A 23,637-nucleotide genomic window follows, 5' to 3' on the forward strand; every position below is an offset into this window, starting at 1 on the left:
TAGCATCTGGGGAGTGATATTGTCCCGTAGCTGATCCCTCGCCTGTAGATGGAAACGCTGCTGCTGGTGTAGGTTTAGGCCTGGCTGTCGTAATACGGTTTGTGTGAACTTGTGTGCTGTGTGTAGGCCTGTGCCTGGTATTGTTAGGTCGTCTGTGTACGTTATCAGTTTGCATGTATCGCTGTGTATATTGGGAGTATATGAGTCTAGTGTGAAACGCCGTTTTGAGTACTGTGTCGTGGAATATAATCTTATTATAGCCGTATGGACTGGTGTACTGTGTGTTAGGCGTTTCGTGTAGCGAGCGCGCAGCAGGCGGCGATCGCAGAGAGACGAGGTCCGGAGCCCAGGAACACACCGGCTTCCCTGTTAGGTACGTGACGCCGTATCAGGGTCGCTACAAATATATCGATGCAGTGATTCCCAACATGTGTGCCTCCACAGTTTCTCGCGTGTACCGCCAATCTACCGTGGGTTAGATATATATACATCAATGCAGTGATTTTCAAGCCGTGTGCCGCCATAGATTCTCGGGTGTGCCACGAACGATTTTGTGGCAAAGTGTTATGCATACTTGAAATGGGGCATGCAGACCTGCATGTTAGATCTAAAAATGCGCTAACTGCTGCAGTAGTTTATACATACGCGCATTTAACCATGACACCAGTTCTGACATTGTCGACAGAATGGGATAAGTTGTACCGTACGTAATAATTGCGCCGCTATATGTTAGAATTTAATATCTTAGTTTTGACCGTTTATTTGAAATGCATATTCCATGATATGTGGACACTCGACTGGTTTTAACTTTTTTTAAACTGATGATGTAACCTAGCACTGGTATCACGAATAAAATTACAGAATTTTAAAATGCTTTACTTGGCGTTTTTCCAAAATCAGATCGGGGGCCGAAATATATATGACCACGAGGTCCGCATGTGGCCCCTGGTTTAAACCTATTTCGTTGTTACTTGGCGGGCCGGATTCCTAAATCGATACAGCAATCGTGTATTTGCGAGTTCTACAAGTTTTACCTATACCTATGCCATATTTTATACACCTATAAACTTGTATCTCATCAGAATTTCAAGTTGAAAGCATAGATTCCAAAAACAGTATTTAATGAATTTATTGCGTAATATACTTCAATAGCTGTTGAAGCCAATGAGATCTGTGGTCAATCCAAGTTATGGACAAGTTTTCGGACGTAGTAACCGTTGGTTAACGCTGCAGGTGAGCATCAGTTGAATTGGAACGCAGCTTGGTCCGCAGCTTGGTTCTGTTCGGGTCCGCATACAATTATGAGCGAACAAGAACGTTTCATGGCCATTGGCCGCTTTTTCACCTGCTGTGGGCCGCGTCATAAAGAATGAGAGTGCTGGCCGAAATTTCTAGAAGATATGGAGCACTAATCATTTGTTAAGTGAATTCTGTGTTTAAGTAAAACTCCCCATCTTTTTAGACTATGGCGAGCAGAATGCCGAGTTTGAGGAATATATAATAATTTGAGTCGGCGAGTAGCTATATATCTCTCTCAGTGGTGTAATGACTCGAGTCATGACTCGACTCGAGTTACGATTTTCTGATGACTGGACTTGACCTGATCGAGTCATTTTCTCAAAATACTGAAACGACTCAACTCGACTCGAGTCATTGTGCATGACTTGAACCAAGTCATATGACTCGAGATTCAGACGGCCAATACCGATATTTCATTGAAAATTCGACGAATAGTAAAGCAACACCATTGGTATTACGTCTAGTGGTATTGGTACTTGAAAATGCGTCCAGGAACTGCAAAAAGTGAGGAAAATTAGTGTATTATAAATGTGAGCCATTCGATATCACCAAACAGAGTTACAAAATTGGATAAAACAAGACTTTAACTGGAAACTTATCAGTCAACAGAATTACTTGGACTCAGTCATAATACCGTAACTCGGACTCGACCCTCTGCTCGCTGGCTTGGACTCGGACCTGACTCGGTGGTGAATTTAAAATGACTGGATTTGACTTGAGTCAGAACTATAAAAGTGAGATTGACTTGTGACTCGGAATATTGTGACTTGGTTACAACCCTGATCTCTCTCTAGCTCGGCAGCAGCAGATGAATTTGGTTCTAATGAATAGAGATAAATATACATACATGATCAATTTCCACGCACGACGCCCGGGATTGAACTTATTACACCGTTGTTGTTCTCATCGAGAAGCGTCCGTTTCGAACAAGACGCAACTATGGATGAATGACCCCGTGACTATTACAGGCTGACGATTTCCTTCCCCTGACCTTATTTCATGCGATCCGACTCTCTTGAACAGTACGCCGCAGGGTACAGATTTAGAATGGTGTAGTAATATTGTGCAGTACGTGGACAGCGGTTTCTCACTATTAAAGCGTGAGCCGGAATATTTATGGGTATACAGCAGGGGCGGGCAACTTCTCCAGTCGGCGGGCCGGATATAGAAAAATCAAGTACTGGGTGGGTCGGATGGTTGAATCGATTTATTCTCCCATTTATTCACATAAAAGAAAATCGGATTTAATAAATGTATTTTGACGACAGCAACGTCACTTCACTGCCATTTCTCGTCGATAATGACGAATACAATGTGGATTTGATAATAGCGTTGTGATAGAGGCGCCACCATGTCTGGTACTCTCTGATCAATCTGCACACGGTACAAACCTTAATTAAGATTTCAAGGCGTTCGATAAGTCCAGTACCCCAAATTTACAAATATTGATTCACTAGGGTTGAGTAGGTGACGACATAGCGTCGTTGTTCAACTATGGCCTAATTAATCTCGATATTGAATTCATGCGGCCTGCATCCTCTACGAAATTTGAATAGTGGTCCGCGACGCGTTTTGAGTTGGCAACCACTGGCATAAGCGGTGTCTTACAAAAGCCTAGAAGTGTGCCGTGCTACATATCGTCAGGTACGGAATCAAAACTAAGAAAAATCAGCCTGGTGTAAATGACCAGTGTAGTCGACAAACACCATGAGTAGTTATATAGATCGGTCGCGAACTAGCGTTGTTTCTTATGGCGGGGTGGTGACTCGTATTGAAAACCGGGGGTGGTGACTCGTACTTTCAGACCCCCCTTGTGGTGGTGAGTCGTAATGGGTTCTTATGGACGCGGTCGTGATTCGTACTTTCGGGTATAGGCTGCGGCGGTGACTCGTATTGAAAACTCGGGGTCGTGACTCGTACTTTCAGGTATAGGCTGCGGCGGTGAATCGTAATGAGAACTCGTGGTCGTGATTCGCACTTTCAGACATCTCTCGCGTGGTGTTGAATATGTACGAGTCACCGACAATAACCGCGCAGACGGAAACGTGGTTTGTTGTGAGGATTAAGCAGTGCGACCTATATTCCGAATGACCTGCGCGCTGAATTGTTTCTCGTCCAGCCGCTACTATCGATTATACACTAGACCGATCAGTGTGAAATAGTTTGATCGTAAATTATGATATATGATGTCGTAGTTTAGTCGTACCAGATGACCGATCGTGTTCTCTTTCCTCGCTATTGATTGCTTCCTGAATAATACTTTCGGATTATTCGCTGTTTCGCGCCTACAGAATAGTCTGCTGTTCACAACCACAACAAGAATCACAAGTATACACATTTACACATTCGTTTATTACTCTGAAATCAAACTCTTCACAAAAGCACGTACAATCGTATCATTCACTTTTTTATCATCGCCAAAATTATCCAAGTATTCTTCGGCTGAAAACCCTTGAGCTCTTTTTATCAAGAATGCAATAGCATGATCTCCACACACATCCGAAGTTTTACTCTGTAACTGTTTCCCAGTCACAGAAAATTCATCCGGCTCCAGGAATTCGATTATCTGAGGTTTTAGCGGTCCGAAACCTAGCGAATCATGAAAATGAGTATCGTCATCTCTGTATATAGACACCCAGTGAGACCCAGGCAAACTCGACTCATCGTAATTAATGGTGATAGCGAATTTTCCACTAGTTGGTTTCTTCGGTAGCTGATCTACTGGATAAGTTCCTAGATATAGACTTTGTGTGTCAGGATGGTTATAGAGAATATCATTGATCTCAGACGTATTCATATTTCGACGACTTGTCTTTTTTGATTCAACTGTAGAAGATGTTGAAACTCCTTCAAACATAACAAGGTTACGGAGGTTGGTAAAGGCTTCGACGTAGTCAAAACCAGATGCACAGTTCCTGTCTTATGAAGTTGATAACATCCCAAACTATTATCGGGTGTCAAATCAAACACAAAAAGAGTGTATCCATTGACATAATCTTTGCGTGAAATATTTAAAGGTGCCTCGGATTCCCAGCGACCTGTCTGAGAGAATAGTGTCATATAACCTTCGAGTCCGCCATGTTTATCAAAATCGAAATGAAATTCGCGTCCGTTAATTTGACGCCCATCCACACTTAACGAAAGATTTTGAACATCAAAGTGTTTAAAGTTGAATGGGTTTTTGGTCCGAACACCGTTAAATGTCGTGGTCTCGACTAAACCAATTACGATCTTCTTTGGCATGGTGCCGCTAACTAACTCTCTATCAATTTTCGACAAGCCCGCCGCGAATGTATGAGTCGACATTTGTAAGCGTATCCAGGGATACTTTGCAGTATTCTTCTGTAATACAGACTTGTGTGCTAAGCTTACACTTTCGGCGATCTTCATCTGTTTGACATACACTTCCATTTCGAGTAAAACAATTTGCACATCCTCCACATCACCGAGCAGACAGAAATTATCTTCGTTACGTGTAAACTTTAATTTCATGTCGACATTATCCAACATACATCTAGACTGTTCAAAAAGACCCATTCGAATTTTTCCGATCAACTCTAGCGGAGTGCTGTTTTTTGTAAGGTCTTTTCGTTTAACATATCCAGTATTCGCTGCACCAAGAACATCCATAGATCCAGCGACATCTTTATAAAAACCTTGGCCTTGCACAAAACTCTCCGAGGCCCCGTGAGTATCATTCAACAACCGAGAGATATAAGCTTTGTACGCATGACAATTATCCGAATTTGTGATAACCTCATTTGAAATAGTTACATCGATTTGTTTGAAAAGAGAATCCAACATATTATTGACCAGGCCCACTTGTGTATCGTTTGCTAAATCAGTTCCATCGCGTTTAGTGAGCTTCAAACGTAATCTCAAGAACGTGTTTTGTAGATCCATATATCGATCCGTCCTTGGTAATTGTACTTCCATGACATTACCTAAACTATGGGGTTTGACGACGACATATTGCGATTCCTCAATACTGGTTTGTGTGTGGGGTATACTAAATATGTTTAATCCAGAGTTATGACATTCTCGGGAACCCGCATGCATCAACATAGTTCTTAGTCGAATATATCCTGTTGTTTACGACGACGTTTGGATGAAGTGTTCTTTGACTTTGTTTTTTTCCTTTTTATAGCTTTTGGGGTTAAAATTTTATCAATCACTCGACCGCCAGCTTGTTTACTTCTCTTGACAACACTAGACTTGATCGAGTTACCCCGTAATAGATCTCTCGCTATTTCACCTCCAGTCCGTAACAATTGACCACCAGCGTATTTCGCAATAGGTGTCACTAAACGACCGAGTGATTTAAACAAACTCCCGATACCGGAACCGGCTTGAACTCCACCACTAAAATATCCATAACCATCGCCTGTCTGGTTATAATGACGATGGACAGAATGATGATCACACGTGAAAACAACTTTCATAATCGCTTCCTAATGTTAAATGTAGCTTGCAATGAACGACTTATTATATTTATAGGTTCCCCAAACTCATCCCTGAGGTAAAGACATACAGAATCTACAACATCTTTTGAAACAGGGAAATAATACGGATTTGTCGCTACCCAATTATGTGCGACATCACCAGGTGTCAGTGGTATAACTCGTAATAAACGCGCTAACGTATCTCCAAGTAAGTGGGGGTGAATAATATCGCAATACACAAACAAATATTGACCAATCGCCGGTTCGGTTAAAGTGAAATCGAGCTCCATGAGGGCTAATTCACAATACCTCGTCGGGATGTTGTTGATGGTGAGTAGTCTGTGTTCAAAATCAGCACCAAGCATAGAGGTGGTTAACGTCACTATTTTCATCGTGCGTGGAGTGTCAATGTGGTCTCTATATCATGTACTAACTGACCGTATTGATCCCGGATGGTGATTTTTATATCGCGGATGTGGTTAATCGACACTGGGAAATAAAACGGTTTTTCATATACAACTTCTTGTCTCATACACGTCTCGTTATTTACTTGGATCACACGAAGCAATTGACTCATGTAATCACCCACCGGATGATGTCGTAGTACATTGATATACACAAAAAGATATCTGAGGTGGGGTTGAGTTGGTTTAGGTTTGATCGACGTGACATTACATACTGGCGTCGACACTTGATCAACTACACTGAAATAATTCGTGAATATATCCGTGGGGTGGAGTGTGATACGTTTCGAGTAACGAATTCGGAAAAGTTCATCGTTGATTCTTTCGGTGAAACAGTGTTTGAAACTTTCAGCTAATATTCTTCGCGTCAACTCGAGGTTGTTTGCATAATTCCCAAGTGGTGTTAGGTACGCATCTACTATTCGATCTTTCTCATTATGTAGCTCCCAGAGTGCTTGATCGTGATTGATTATAATTCGATCAAGAGATTCACTGACAAAACTCATATCCATCAATGCGAGTTCATTACAAATAATTTCATTCGGTAACACCACCGAGAATTCACCTTGGGTGCCAGACAACGTGATGTAACTCATATTGAATCAACAGCTCTACGACGGAAGCGTAGGGTCACTGTCACTGGTGCTTTTCGAAATTTAATAGGGTTGCCAGCCGCATCACGTAGATAAATTCGTATTGTTCTAAAATTGTTTTTCGCTAAAGCAAAGAAGTATGGTTTTGGGAATATGTTGATTTGGTTTTCATTCGGTTTAGCGGTTACAGTAACCACCCGTAAAAGTTGTTGCAGCTTGTTACCGTGTGGTCTTGGTTGTATCAGATCACAATACACATAAACCTTATCAATCCGTTCCAACTTTATCGCGGGTGTGAAGATAAATTCTACCACTCCGCGGCGACGAGATACAACGCGTCTAAATGTTATTGTATCCAACACAGAACCAAGTGGTATCAATCCGTAAGGTTCGGGTGAATCATGCGTGGTACGGGGTATGTGTTTGACGCTAGAGTCTGCGGTATCGGTATTTATGGGTACACCCCGCTTGTATCTTTTTTTACTCGTGACTAATCTTCTGAATGTGATTCTAAAGTCTCCGAATCCTTGTAAAATGAAAATGTCCCCCATGTAATATTTCTCGTACGATTCTAACATTTCACCGATGCTGTAATACGAGCCTTCGGGAATATAATACCGATCGGTGTATCCATTCGCATCGACAAATCCAAAACCGATACTTTTCGCTGTCACTTCAATTCGCGGTTGAAAATCATTGGGGAAGGTTAGCTCACATAATCCCAGCTCATGGCGACTCATTTCTAATTCTTTGTAAAGTTCCGTTTGAAAATCTGTGCTAGTATTCGGAAATTTATCCAAACTCGCATTCGAAGGTAGAGTCAACAACATTTTATTGTTTCTTTCAACATATACGATGAGGTGATGGATTCGGTAATAAATACCCAAGTGAAGAAGACAGTAGCGTTAAATATATCTCACGATCCACCCCGACAGAAATTTGATATAAGGAAAACACGATTACACACACTAACATACAAATCTGTACAATAAACACAATCTGGTTTTTCAGACTGTTCGAGACTTGACCCATGCGAGATGAGGCGGAATCAGAATCCATAGTTTGGTTGAACAACATTTTCGGTGTCTATTTATACAAATCCGAGACCCAAGAATTAAATGTAGACGGATAACCCAACCATTTTACAAGATATTGCGTTTTCTTTCCTTTCCTGCGAGTAGACAGGATTTTTTCGATATTGTAAATATTATTATTTTTCGTTATTGGTTGTAACTCTTCACGCTGAAAGCGACCGTCTATAACTTCACCATGGTAGTCTTTCAATTGATAAGTAGGAGGGTCACCTTTACGACATTGAGATACGAAAAAGATTTCTTCGGTCCAACTCGCCAAGGCACTTTTTACAAAATTACCACGTGATTTCGAAATCCTGACCGGTGTGCCGATAGTTAGTTTGGGTTTTTTAGGGGTCATGTCACCGTATAACCTGTGGAAAATTTGTTCTTGATTTGAATAATCAACATCTGCTGGAGGACACCCTATAGCAACGTGAAAAGTAGTGTTATACCCCCGGCATATCTCAGACAGGACACTGACATAATTCAAAGTCTTATTATGCGTGAAATAACGGTATAACACTTGCTTCACAGTACGAATAACACGCTCGCATATCGATGCTTTCAGTTCACTATTTGTATGAAAATGTCGCACATTGTTCTCTTTTAAGAAAGTCTGAAACGCACGATTGGTAAACTCAGAACCTTGATCACTTTGAATAACATGAGGTATACGTTCCTTAAATATTTCCTTGAATCCGCGAATAATACCTTGCGAGGTTTTGTTTTTGAGTGGATACAGATATAAAAATCGGCTGAAACAATCGATCGTCACCAACACATATTTAAAATTATCGTTTTCTTTTGAAAGATTTTGCATATGCATGAGATCGGTTTGATACTGAACACCGAGACCGGACGTAATCACTCTAGGTCTCTTAAATTTCTTTCGATAGGGAAAATGTTTTGTGTACGCGTCCTTGCTCGAAAGAAACTCCTTGACTTTGGCTCTATTCCGCCCTCTAGAGAATACGTATGCACCGCGATAACTACCGGGTAGCCCTGGCGTGAAATACTTAGTATGGCTCCCATCCGTATCGTCTCGGGGTCTTGGGTGTACGACCGCTTTTCGTCTTGGCATGCTGAGTCTTTACTTTGCTTCGTTGGCTACTCGGTGATGGTATAGGAATCCTTGATGGTTCACCCTTGATCAGGCGTCGCAGTGCGTCCAACTCACTAGCCGAAAATAGATTCCTTTGTTCTGATATATCGATTTTCATCGGTTGATTCAGTGTGTCGTGTTTTGTTTGATAACGATTTAGTGCGTCGTTATATAAGGCTAATTTTCGTTCTTGGGGTATGTTCATCTGTAATATGTCGCTCATACATTTGTCGATATCCAAATTCAATTTCTGAACGTCAGCTCCGTTGATCGGGCTCGGATTTATGAAGATTTTTTTAAAAGAAGTCATTTTTTGAAAAGATTACCGAGTAAACCAGTGACGACGGGTAGGATGCTTGATAATAGAGTCATAAACATACCCCCATGCTGGTTAACCATACGTTTCTTATGTCGAATGGGGATGTCTTTCCTGACAAGTCGACGTAAACTACATTTATGAGCTGATAGTCGCTTTCTTTTATACTTTGAAAGAGGGATGTTACCGTTTAAAATGTTCTTTGTACAATCGCATATACACTCGATCAATTCTTTGCTGGCTCCCGATATAATTTGCTTGCGTATCTCGGGTTTACTTTTATGTAGGAACTCTAGTGTGGGTATATGTCGCCGTGTCCGAGCTGGCACCTTCGTCATTTTGAGTTAAAAGTCGTCTCTGTGCTTGGCTATTTATACCAGCGGGGTATAAACCACCATGGTTTCACCAGGAAATATATTGGTCATAACTCGTCGATTTTCAGGTGCTTCTTGCGTGACATCAAGAAATAAATAACCATGAGGTCGTCTAGCAGCGTCACGATAAGCCTCTGTTAAAAATCTAGAGTTTGGGTACATTTGTCGACCAAGAAAACTGATCTGCTGTTGGTCGCGCGGATTCTTGAAAATCACCATATACGAACTTGAGAGACTCAAGTCACGTGCTCCTTTACCCTTGTGGTACAGGTTCTGTGTGATATAGCAAATTGACTTTGCCGAATGATGAGAAAATCTTGTAAAGTAGTCTGCAATTTTCGCTGTCTCGGTCATGAAATCATCCACTATAATCAAGGTGTCTTCAGAGCAAACCTTCAACTCTTCTAAAATATCTAGACCCGCGTGGAATTCTACGTTACGCATCGTCTTGAAAACCTCCTGATAATTATTGTAACAATACACGACCCTGGATACACTTGGTTTAATCATGGATGTCGCATGCTGAATCAGCTTTGCAACAAAAGTAGTCTTCCCACTTCTCGAAGGACCACTCACAATACACGCGAATGGGTGGATCAATTCCATCGTTTGTTGTTTATTGAAAACTCGATAAGTGCATTTGTTTATATATCAACAAGGTTGGGAATATCCACTGTTGTAGTCATCTTGTTCTAGCGGAATATACAATTCCAGTAAAGTTCGATTCAACAATTTTCCCCGGGTTATGAAATCCTCATCTGTCCCTCGTAATTTCGTCAGTGGAAGTTGTAGTGTTACGAATGCTTTATTCAAGTCGTCAAGCAGCTGATCCCAATCTGCAAAATAATAAATCACATAAGAGGATTCATAGCGCTTTAAAATCTAACAGTGTTTCTATAACAACTATAGACCTCACCTTTTGAACACTCTTTTAAACTTTATGTTGTCTCGATACGCGTTGTTCGTATAATTCATGCGATATCTCTCGTTTCAAATACAGCTCCACGAAGTGTACATGATCGCGGCGTTGTACAAGTGTCTTTTCGTGTAACCGAGTCAGACCTGCTTGTTCTAGAACAGATATTATGTAATTACTAGCCATCTGTAAAAACAAGACACAGATACCAGGAAATGTTGTTACTAAAATGTTATAGTTACATCATTTCGAAAACACCCACAGATTGTAAACAAAGTTTCACCTAAAACTATCAGTGTTCACCACAAGATTATGTTCACAATGACCAAACGCATCATGTTCGCAAAAATCATCGGTTGTAGCATCGCTACTTTCAGAGTCAGAACGAGTTCGTTTCAAACTGTTTGCGACTCTATGTTGATCAAGGAAAAATTGGAATTTTCGATGTCGCTTGCGGGTTCTCAAGTAGGCTTGTCTCTCTTCGTGACCGAAAAGCGGTATCCACGAACAATTTTTTCCCAAGACCACATAATTTGTCAGCTTTGCTCTGTTGAATAGGATGTGGTTATCACTCGGCGTCTTTCGATCAGGAAATTGTAGTTGAAGTAGCGCTTCTATGCAGACACTTCGGACACGGGTCCATTTCTCGTCTAGTTCCCGACGGCGCGCCTTGGATCGATCGGGTATCGTGCGGTCTTGTGAGTTGTCGTCGGTACCGTGAATCGAGAGCTGTGTTAATTCCTGCTCCAGTTCAAGCGTCTCTTTGTGCAAACTATTTAAATCCAATTCTGACATTACTGACTCAATATATGAAATAGCGCTATCCATCTGGAAAACAAATGACACATTAGCACATAAAAAGTACAAGGAAATCATAATAATAGCAGACACACAGATAAAATGCAATAACACACAAAATATACAATTACACATTCAATGGCAGGGTTGACACACCATCCTCGAGCACTCGGCGTTTGGCATAGAAATAGGAAAATGTTTTACGCTGTTGTTTGTACGTATAGACACCCCTATCTCTGCACCGAAACCCCTTGTTCACTCCCCCGACAGATTGCCTAGATGTCAAGACACCCAGAAAAGTTTCGAAATCGACTGGGTTGGATTTCTGGAGACCTTTGGAAGCCAATTTTTTCTTTGGACCATCGCAAAAGTAATTTTTGGATTGGAGACCGCAGAAAGATGTACCACCTTCGTACTCCACTTTCATCAAACCCGGTTGACGAAGGAAATAGGCATACGTGTCTTTGCAACACTGTCTCGATCGGTCAAAAGAAACCGGATCAACCAAAAACTCAGCTCGGTGTTCGTCACAAAAATAGCGTGGAAACCAGTTCTCGTATTCCACATAAAATTCATCTCTTTTCTCGGGGATAAGGATATCATCGAATGAGGCTGAATGCGAAAGATAGAGAGAGTCCGTGTCCATCATTAATAGCATGAAGCACTCGTCGCGGAAATATTTACACAAGCAGTCATAAAAAAACGAGAGCATCTTGAGCTTAGCATTGTTATAAACCCAGAACCCCACCTGAATACAGTTACCCCACTTGATCGTTTTAGGTCGCTTCGTTACTTCAAATAGATCAGCGTTCAATTCGTCACATTTCACAAAAAAACGATCCTTCACGCGGGCACCCAATTCGCTTTTATCACAGTAGGTGGTTCGTTTGAATTTACGTGGGTTCATCAAGACCCGACCATAGCTGCTGTTTCCGGCTAATTTTTGCGTCAGGGCAATGATCTCTAGGTTAGGGTCACGGTCCCCAGCCCGTCGACAGTCTGAGACATTTTTCGCAAAGTCGTCAAAACATGTCTTTTTGGTGAATTCTACCGCCTCATGAATTTTTGATATAATCAATCCGTGCTCTACATACCACTTGATCAAGTCAGAGGTCAACAAGATTTTCTTACCCCAGTATGAAGCAACTAACATGCGCGTGGGTTTGGTGAGTAATTTACGATCAATGGCAAACTGTTTCATGTGACCTGACAAATGCTCGCGAGACACCATCGTATTTTTGAATATCGGACATAGTTCAACAAACTTCCTTTGTAAATGTTTTGGTGTAAAAATATCGACTGATAAACATCCGAAGAATGTACCAGTCATTACCATCTCCATCAATTTATGCGCGGTGACAGACTTGGTTCGAGTCAATTGCGGTTGGATACCGTTAAGATATCGCACAATATCAGGATTTTCCTGTTTCTCTGTGCGCCAGTCACATTCCCATTTACATATGACTTGATAATTGAGGCTTTTGTAATAATCATGAACACGTTTAGTTCGTTCTCGACGTTCCAGGTCATCACAGCCAAATCTGCATTGATGCGCGTGAAAATGACACCCAAGAAAAGACAAGATTACCCCTTGACCAGCTGAATTACGATAGAACCCATCAGCGGGGTAATTACGGGCTCCTACGCGGATTTCGGGTCCATTAAAAGCATGGTGGACATGTACATTGTGAATGTGTGAATACCAGTTTAGCCATTGAGCTGCTGTCTCCCCCCATTTCGGTGCGGTCTTTACAGGTTTGAATTTAGTACAGTCAGCATCGAGTGGTTGCCAATGTACCGGGAAACCAGTTGGACTAGGCTCACTCAAAGCAAAAAGGTATAACGAATTGCTGTCCAGCCCTGTTACATGTTGGGTAATCTGAGCGTTCTCCTTGTAAAAAAATTCTTTGATTCGAGTTTCACCCTGTTTTTGATATCGATGAAAAATGACTGACGGTCCACCCACTAAATTGTCTCTGAATAGCGAAACCAGGTCTTGATGTTTATCATTGAACAAGGTGAAATCGCGCGGAATGCTATTGAAAAGATGCCTTGATACAACCCCAGGTAGGGAGACAGCTTCCTTGAATATATCCACACTGAACTGACTTTTGAAAGATTGAAATTGTTTTTCTAACCCCTCAATGAAGTAGTGAGTATCGATTGCGTTGTACCATTTGAGATAATCACGTAAAGTAGTCATTTTGTTATCATTCCAAACCTTCAAACAGTTTTCATATTCAGCTGTGGATATATTACGACCCTTTAGCGAGCTGTAAAAGTCGCTGTGGCTAGGAAGACTCGTATAATCCAGCTTTTCCAAACTAGTCAGAAACTCGTACGGAAAATGACCTTTAGCGGCGCTACATTTGAAGGCTTTCAAATAAGCATCGTACGAGAACCCGGGTGCCAAGTAATTCACAATATCCAAAAATTTAAGTCTGTTCGTTGTCAACGAGAGGAAGTTGTTACCTCGTTTCAATACATTCAGATTTTCATCAACGAGTAAACCCATCAAGTACTCTTTGAGACAGTTCAAGTCGTACCGACCACCATTGAACGATAAAACAGGGATTTGTTTTAAATATCGCATAAACTCCTCCTGTAAACGTTCAAGTGGTATTTTTTTCTCAGAAGGATCCAGTGCTTTCATTTCGGTAATTTTACATTCGAGCATGTCCAAGTAGTGTTGATATTCCATCTGTAACAACCTAAATGACTCACTTTGAATATCATGAAAATGATCAACTATTTCCGCACACAAGTCGTTTGGGTCACCGTTCGAGACAATTACATACGGTTCCAAGAACCCTTCCACATTAGAAGATATGCTAACAGAAATGGGAATATGTTTGCACTCCCACGAAGTTTTGGAGGAATCTGGAATATCACACTTCTCGAACATGCTCTCGATATCAAACGCGATACGGTATTTGAAATAACGAAGCTGGTGAGGAACGAACACCCCTTCTAAATCAAGCTTTTCAAATATGTTCAGTGGAGGGGTATACACGCCACCGGGAAACACTTCAACAGGTTCTGTTGTACATTTATGTCTGGTCAATTCATACTGCTCATAAAAAAATCTTTCACAAACATCACATTGATAGCTCTCAGCGTAACGGAATATATCAGTAATTAGACAGAAATGGTTGCTTTCTAAATGTAAGTACACAGGTTTCGCTTCAAACGTACTACGACGGAGTGCGACAGCTTTACCCTCAGTTTTTGTGTACACAAATACGGCCACATTAAACAAGTCCTCGATATCGTCCAGCATGTCGAGAGTCACACCAGATTCTACATTTACACCATACACCGAAGTAAACTGCTGAGCCAGTGCTTTTGTATCTTTTCCTAGTGAGTGGGCAATACAGCGAAAAGCGCACAGATTGTCATTGTGTTTAGTATTATTCTTCCGACGAGTAAATGCCATGATACATCTCGCTCTCGCAAGCCATGTCGGGAGCTTAATACCAGCACAACCAATCAACATACCGTCGGTAGGATATACATAAAACTGTACATTAGTCAGACAGACCGGCAGTGACTTTGTGTTTGGTCGAGAATTTCGTAATAAATCGAGCGCCGTTTCCAAGCGAATAGATTCAACAAATTCATTGAATTTAGCTAGTGTTGAAATCGCTGCTGGTGTTTCTAGTACACTATCAACATTCGCCGATGCATGAAAATAACGAAATCTCAAAGTCTCGATGTGGTACAAAATAAATGCATACGCGAAATTGATTTTGAAACGAGTCGACTCTGAGAAAAATATAGCTTGTATATCGCGGTAAACATCCGTTAGCTCCCGACCGATGACTCGAATATTATACACATGGTTAGTCTTGTTCACTACATACGATTTTATCGCTTGCCAGTTCTGATTTAGAACTTCCAGGTGTTCGTCACCGATCTCTGGTGGTGTATCTTCTTCCTCGCGAACACGATTTCTCCGTCGTCGACTCATCTGTAAAATTGATAACACGCGGTCAAATTCAGCACTTGGGGAACATTGAACTAGTCTTACTTACAATCTAGTTTCTTTGTTGGTGTCTTCGATTCTTTATGCTTAATAAAACAAACAACACATCAATCTATGCTCACTAACGTTGTGTAATAGCGGATAACTTACAAGTAGACTTGTGTATTCAACTTGAGTTTGCTCTGTCTGTTCAACAACAAAAATCATTACATCATGCTCAATAGTTCTGCACAGTAATAACTCACCTATGCAATTCTTTGCTTCAATTCCGACGCTTGTTTTGTCTGTAGGATAAACGAGTAACATATTACGTTCATAAATCCAAGTAATCGTACCGAATAACTTACTAATTAACTCCCTATCCACCAATTCGCGATCGAATATACCCAGCCAGTAAGCCACGTTGTTCACCGCTCGACACCCAGAGAGAAAGACCTAAACCGCTGATTCGAGATTACAAGAGCACCAGCACCACTAGTGGTTGTGCTTTCAGAAGCTATTGTTTATTTATGGCTCTAATGTAAAATCTGAAACGGAAAACAGAAATTGAGAATAGACACTCCCAACAATGAAAATCATTCAGCCCAATCACAAATTATACTTCAATTTTGTTCTAATTTCTAGAAGTCGATGCAAGTACTCATTGGTTGCGGTATTTAATTCAGGTTGAATCTCATCAAGACTCCAACGCTGACCCTTGACAGTAAGCAATCGTTTGATGTCAGCCATGAGCTTTGTGACAGTCAAATTTTTTTTCTCCGTCAACGAATCAACATAACATAGTATTGAACCTAAATGCGGTTTAACAACGTCAATAGTCTGGAGGTAGGTGACCATCTTGTCAACTGTGTATTGACATAACTTTTCTTCCTGCTTCTTTTTTCCCTTCACGTCGTCGCGAAAATCATCGTCACTCGCACTTTTAGATTTCACAGGTTTCTTACCAACCTTCTGTCTGGGTTCGGTACGATTCAAATTTTTCGATTTCCCATTGCGAAGCTGTTTAGCCGGTGGTATGCCCGCCGTTGTCGATGTGGTTCTTTTTCGAGTTGGCTTGCCGGTTGATACAGATTTAGGAGTATCAGTCGCCGATAGCAACCCCGCGGGGCGCGGTATCGTCATCCCAGAAGTCGACGGTTTCTCGGGATTCGGTAATTCGTTGCTAACGGCTGTCTCGTCGGTCGGTACACACGGTATCGTCACCAAGTTCGTGAGATCGTTAATCGCGCTTTCTCTAGCTAGTTGACCCGACTTCAGCCACGCCTGGCGCGCTATATCTGTATAGTTTGACTGCATTTCGTTCGTTGCCGTAAGGTCGCGTTCTGCGGCTTCAACTCTTAAATCCGGCGTCATCAGATCACCAGGATTAATCACATCAAAGATATCCGCGTTCTCTTCAAATTGCGATTCGAATGCATTTGGTTCATAACCAAATTTGTCAAGATTATCTATCTGAACCTCGGCCATTGTATAATAATTAATCTAACTGCTCCAACCAACGTTTATGTCTGCGACAGCGAAGTATAACAATCGACTCGTGGGTGTTGGCTATTTATAGATTTAATTTGATAGTAGCACGCGGTTGGATGGAAAATAATTCGGCGCGCAGGTCATTCGAAATATAGGTCGCACGCACACTGCGTAATCCTCAGAACCGATCGCGTTTCCGACTTTCAGAACGGGACGTATTTAGTGTGTCACAGATCAAAACGTCGCTACAGATATCTGATTTTTCAAAATCGCACAGCGCACTGCGCTTTAGTGAATTTCCTGTTTAGCGCAACGGCCGATTTTTATTGCGCCACACATGTCAAACGCACCCGCCAACATCTGTTTTTTCGAAATCTGAGTGGTGTATTTCACCATTTTAACACATTGTGGTGTCATTCTCATGGTTTACTTTTTCAGTTGATAGTTACATATACTCGTTATGGCAACTAGCGCGATTATTGAGAATTATCTTCTGTACTATCATAATTTGACTACCCCCGCCTTGAGCGAAACGGAAAAATTCATCCACGGAGTACTAGATTTCTATGTACATGGACAAAACGTGAGCCGTGTTCGAAAGTGTGATTTTACCGCATTGGTTAACTCGATTCGATCATACGGCATCGACTGGAATGGGGTTTTTAGTGTCATAACCATTGCGGCGATGAAAAGTGACATACATACCCTAGCGGCGTACAGAGATTTAGCAACAGACGTCTTGAATACTCACTACAGTACATTGATAATTGACTGGGTAAGAAGAAAATTCATTCGTGTCGTTTGTCACTTGTGAACGGCATCCTTTCTTACAGAACTCCTGTAAAGTTTATTTCAATCCAAGTCTATTCACGCGGGTCATCAGGATTATACAAAGACTGTTAACTCACTCAATACCACGCACCTAATTCTATAAATGTCGGCGGATTTGCTGATGGCTCTCACTTTACCAAACGATATGGCATCGAACAGCGTCAACACTATGCAAGTCGGAGCAACTTCAAATTTTCACGTCGGCGTCAAATTCGTCTCATCACCCAAAAGAGGTGGCGTTAGCCAATATCTCAAAGGTATATTCATCGACGGTAATAACGAAGAGATATCTTTCACGTGTTTCAATCGTGAATTGTTCGGGGTCATTGAGAAAGCATTCTCCAAACGAAAAAAACTCATGGTCAAATCCGGTTGGGTTCAAATTGATAAATTTACTGGAAAACCCGCTGTATTACTTGGTCGGGCTTCGTCAGTAACTCTACATGGAAAATCGAGACATACGACTGAAGAATACCCATTATTGACCTGTGAATCGGTATACGGAAATAAAGATGAATACGTCTCGATCGCCGCTACTTGTGTTTCTCGAGAGGAGAAGATGGTCAATTCTGGTGCCGGAAAGGAGTTGAAATTATACAGTTTTACATTGAAGGATGATACTGGTGAGGTGGTTTTGGATCAATGGAACAAAGCCTCGCTCGTACCCGGGAAGAAATATCAACTCACTCGTGTTAAAAACTGTGTCGGCAGCTTGAAAATCGATTCGTTAACTAGACTTGTTGAATTGAAAGAATAGTTTGCATATTTGTATACCACAATACAATATTTCACGTAAAATGTATGACCTATGTGTTTCGACAACTGGGTTAGCGCAGTGTTGTTCTACTGATCGAGGTGTGAAAATTGTGCTATCGCGATGAAGTTGCGACTGTGAACAGCAGACTATTTTGTAGGCGCGAAACAGCGAATAATCCGAAAATATTATTCAGGTAGCAATCAATAGCGAGGAAAGAGAGAACACGATCGGTCATTTGGTACGACTAAACTACGACATCATATATCATAATTTACGATCAAATTATTTCACACTGAGCGGTCTAGTGTAATAATCGATAGTAGCGGCTGGACGAGAAACAATTCAGCGCGCAGGTCATTCGGAATATAGGTCGCACTGCTTAATCCTCACAACAAACCACGTTTCCGTCTGCGCGGTTATTGTCGGTGACTCGTACATATTCAACACCACGCGAGAGATGTCTGAAAGTGCGAATCACGACCACGAGTTCTCATTACGATTCACCGCCGCAGCCTATACCTGAAAGTACGAGTCACGACCCCGAGTTTTCGATACGAGTCACCGCCGCAGCCTATACCCGAAAGTACGAATCACGACCGCGTCCATAAGAACCCATTACGACTCACCACCACAAGGGGGGTCTGAAAGTACGAGTCACCACCCCCGGTTTTCAATACGAGTCACCACCCCGCCATAAGAAACAACGCTAGTTCGCGACCGATCTATATAACTACTACCATGATTACCACAAACGACATTCGGGTTGAGTACATCGTAAATGCCGATAATGCAAGTCTTCTCGCTTCGACGAACTTACGCGGAAGATCCGCTCTCGCACCCTGCGCATACACGTATATAATAACATTCAGTCACTAAAATCAGACCTAGTAAGCAAGTTGTGGGTAATATCGGCAGACTGGCAAGTTGTGGGTAATATCGGCAGACTGAGGCCGCGGACCACATTATCATGTATGACGGAATACAATCCGCGGGCCAGACAAAATCGCTCCGCGGGCTGTATGTTGCCCGCCCCTGGTATACAGCGTAGTGATCTATCGTGTAATATGCGACTTGCATGGCCAGATCTATTACGAACAGCGTCTACACCAGAGGTCTCAAACTCAAATGTGCTCGCGGGCCAGTTTTCCAGCTTTGACGACGCCGCGGGCCGCAGCATTTATAGGGTTATTCTATATCTTTCCAAGTATTATTATTTGGCGGGAATTAATTGTCCTATTGAAAGTGACCCGATCCAGCAGACTGACAGTAAACACTCATCGTCAAAATGTGATTTACTCCTGCCTCAATTTAGGCCTGGCACGACACGAATCTTCACATTTATAACTATTTGAATGGAATTGTTGTTGTACTTTATATATATTAAATATAAGATATAGACACCATATGGGCGGACAAATGTATGATGCCATCACAAAAGCTCTCGGGTGAATTTTTCAGCTACTATGATTATTTTGAATTGAACAGATTGATAATAAAAACTGATCTGATATCAAAACATTTATAAGTTGAGCATTGCAATTCCAATCCATTACACTGGTCAACAAATCTTTTTTCGTTTCTTGTTGCAGGAGATTTTTTAACTGATTCTACACAATTTTAGGATGCTGATTTCAAATCTGCAATCAGTTTCTTTATGCATGCTCTAGTTTTCATGCAATCGACAATTTAATTTTTTTCGTTTGTGGCACATATTTAGTGCATAAATCTGATCTGCATCGAACACTTTTTATCTATCCAGCCCTTTTTCTTTTTGTATGCATCATCAGAACCATTGTGAACATTTGCTAGTCATTGCTGACTGACTTGCACATGGTGGAGGAGTATTTTTGCAGGCCTGCTTGCTCAACAGCATGTTTTACTGCTACTCAGGTTTTCAAAGTTAGGCTATTTGTGTGTGCGTTGTCTGTACTATGGTACAGTACCAGTGTTTCAGATAGAAGCTTTCAGCTCTTTTAAGTTGTAGCCTACTGCTGTTTAAGGGCATTTGAAGAAGTTAGGCAACTTGATTATAGTGAGGTATTGCGGATAGATGCTGTAGGATATTCTATAAGCTCTATTTTACACTCGTCTGCTGGTAGCCTTAATTAGTACCATGGTTTTTTATTCTTTTTGGTTGTGTTAAGCACATAGATATCACCAGACTTTCTTTCGATTCTGAACTTTTTTCAGATTTGGTCATGGCTTCTTCTAGTAGATTTAAATGCAAAAATAAACCTGATTCATTTTGTTATATCTGTGGTGTGTACACGCTTTCTCGTCAAAGACGAAATATAACGTCGTTCGTGAAGCGTGCCTACAGAGCTTACTTTGGCATCCATCTTGGCGATCAAGATAAGAAATGGTCTCCACATGTTGTGTGCCATAACTGCGAAGAAATGCTCAGAGACTGGACAAAAGGAAAGCGGAAGAGTCTGCCTTTTGGCATTCCAATGGTGTGGCGTGAACCCCAAGATCACACGACTGACTGCTACTTTTGCATGGTAAATACAAAAGGTGTTAGCAGGAAGAGCCGACAAATGCTTTCTTATCCAAGTATACCATCAGCTATACGACCTGTTCCGCACTCTGATAGATTCCCTCCTCCAGTCTTTAGTGGTTTTACATTTTCTGAAGATGAGGAAACTGAATCGCAAAGGGAAGAGGTTATGGAAATGGAGTATAAAAGAACAGATACAGGATCTGAATCTGAACACTCTTCTTGTGAAACCAGAGTAGCTGTTCAGCAGTTTAATCAATCAGAACTGAATGACTTGGTTCGTGATTTAGATTTGTCCAAGCAAGCAGCTGAGCTCTTAGCCTCCAGACTCAAGGAAAAACAGGTTCTGGATCAATCTGTAAAGGTATCCTTTTTTCGAAAAAGAGAAGAACTCTTTCTTCCCTATTTTTCAGAGGAAAATAAGCTGGTATTTTGCAACGATATACCTGGTCTTCTCGGACAATTGGGTATCTTCTCGTATGATCCAGGAGAATGGCGATTGTTTTTGGACAGTTCCAAGCGCAGCCTCAAGTGTGCCCTTTTACACAATGGAAATGTTTATGGAGCTGTTCCAGTTGGTCACTCCACTGTCTTGAAGGAACGGCATGATGACATTAAAACTGTTATGAGTTTTCTCAGATATCATGAGCACAACTGGATCATTTGTGTTGACCTCAAAATGGTTAGTTTTCTGCTAGGTCAGCAAAAAGGATACACTAAATTTCCATGTTATCTATGCATGTGGGACAGCAGAGCACGTGAAAAACATTGGACACAGAAGGAGTGGCCCTTACGTGAAACATTTCAAGCTGGCATGCCTAATGTAACACACAACCCAATCGTAAGCAGAGACAAAATTGTTTTTCCGCCCCTGCACATCAAACTAGGTCTCATGACACAGTTTGTTAAAGCTATAAATCCTGACAATGAATCCTTTCGTCATCTTCTTCATACTTTCCCTGCTTTGTCATATGATAAAATTAAAGCAGGAGTGTTTAATGGACCACAGATACATACACTTATTCGTGACCAAAACTTCATTCAGAAAATGAATGTTAAGGAGAAAGCTGCGTAGCTATCTTTTGTAGATGTTATAAAGAACTTTCTTGGCAACAGAAAGGCTCCAAACTATGAAACACTTGTATCCAAGATGCTCTCAGGGTATCGTGATTTAGGATGCAACATGAGCATAAAAGTACATTTCCTGTACAGCCACCTGGACAAATTCCCTGAAAACCTTGGGGCTGTCAGTGATGAACAGGGAGAGCGTTTCCACCAGGATCTCATGACAGTGGAAGAACGCTACCAAGGTCGGTGGGATCGACATATGATGGCGGATTATTGTTCGGGCATCAAACGTGACTGTCCTCAAAAAGCGTACAAACGCAGAAGTTATAAGAGGAAATTTTTTCCGGGGTTGTTGAATAATTGAATTTTTTGCATCTTTTCATCGATAGCTTTAAGTTTATACTGTGGATTGTCATCATTCTTTTCAATGTCATTTTGCAACAAAAACTCGCTTATTACATGTATTTTACCAGCAAAAATGTTCTTTATTACATATTTTCAAACAGTTGGTGCCTAATTGTCCGTAAATACAATTGCTAGTGGTAACACAATAATTTCTGGGAACCTATTATTGTTTTGAGGTTGGTTATTCGACTATAAGCAAGAACGTCATTTGACAAATCATGTAATTTTTCAGAAAATTTGAATTTAGTAAAAATAAAATAAAAAATCTCGATTTGCAAAAAATCTGGACCTTGCAGAAAAAAAACAAGGTCAGATTCGGATTCAGCGCCCCCAAATTAGGTAAGAACAAGTGTTGGTAGAAATGCAACAAAATTTTTGTTGACCAGTGTTATTCGGGAATACTTCTGATAAGTAGACTATTAATCTCATGGCAGAATATCTTCATATATAGGAGCAGAAACAAATGTAAATATAACATAAATATATTAATGAATGAGTCCTAGTGATTGAAATATCGGAACGCCGAACACCCCCATTGCTGTTACATCGTTAGAGCGTACCACTGCGGTACTCGGTTCCTTTAAGTGGCCTTAATAACATGGTTTAGCGACCAAACATGTAACTAAAGATCGCCAATACTTGCCATAACTACTTGCTTAGTTAGCAAAATACCAAGCTGCGACCTTCTGATCTATGACTATTCCCCTGATAATAGTTTAAGGCTTTCGGAGCACTTTAAGAGGGAATTTTCAATTTATTACCTAAAAAGATATATGTGACACTTATATATTGTCAAAATATTAAAAATCTAAAATGTCGTCGCGGGCCGCACAAAATGCTCTGGTGGGCCGCGTGTTTGAGACCTCTGGTCTACACTGTACTGTACTGTACATGTACACTGTAGGTCTACACGTACACTTAGTCTGAGGTAAAGAAGTCATTGAAGTTTTCGGCGAAGTGGCCGCAGTGGCACTGATACATAAACTTTGCCATTTCTAGTTTCAGCATTTCATGTATGTTAAGAAAACCGAATCTTTCGAGCGTGATTTGTTGGTGATGAATTTTGTTCGTTTTGAATAAATATAAAGGAATCATATAACATGAACTAGCCAAAGCCGCCTAATTGTTTGAGTAAAAACAATATAACTGGCGATCAATTTCAAGGCATGGCCTCTCTGTGTGAGGCCTCTCGGAGTGAAGTTGTAACCATACGCAGGACACGACGCATATGATAAGCCAGCAGC

General features: G+C 41.2%; 1 protein-coding gene and 1 pseudogene across 2 annotated transcripts; both read left to right on the plus strand.

Moving 5' to 3' along the window:
- The first annotated feature begins 16,633 nt into the window (after nucleotides 1-16,633).
- On the plus strand, nucleotides 16,634-18,464 carry LOC145436307 (uncharacterized). Of its 2 annotated transcripts, none has more exons than XM_080313668.1 (2): nucleotides 16,634-17,137; nucleotides 17,682-18,464. In XM_080313668.1, exon 2 carries the CDS (start codon nucleotides 17,770-17,772, stop codon nucleotides 18,421-18,423), a length of 654 nt encoding a protein of 217 aa, XP_080169794.1. In that variant the 5' UTR covers nucleotides 16,634-17,137; nucleotides 17,682-17,769; the 3' UTR covers nucleotides 18,424-18,464. The 2 variants fall into 2 exon arrangements, with proteins under 2 accessions (XP_080169794.1, XP_080169793.1); XM_080313667.1 differs by lacking the exon at nucleotides 16,634-17,137 and adding an exon at nucleotides 17,163-17,610 and having other exon boundaries at nucleotides 17,669-18,464.
- A 1,509-nt stretch (nucleotides 18,465-19,973) lies between these two features.
- LOC145436308 (uncharacterized) lies at nucleotides 19,974-22,661 on the plus strand (annotated as a pseudogene).
- The last annotated feature ends 976 nt before the right edge of the window (nucleotides 22,662-23,637 follow it).

Source organism: Botryllus schlosseri, chromosome 3 (genome assembly GCF_051294905.1).
Source record: "Botryllus schlosseri isolate E-star chromosome 3, Bs_hap1, whole genome shotgun sequence".
NCBI lineage: Eukaryota > Metazoa > Chordata > Ascidiacea > Stolidobranchia > Styelidae > Botryllus > Botryllus schlosseri.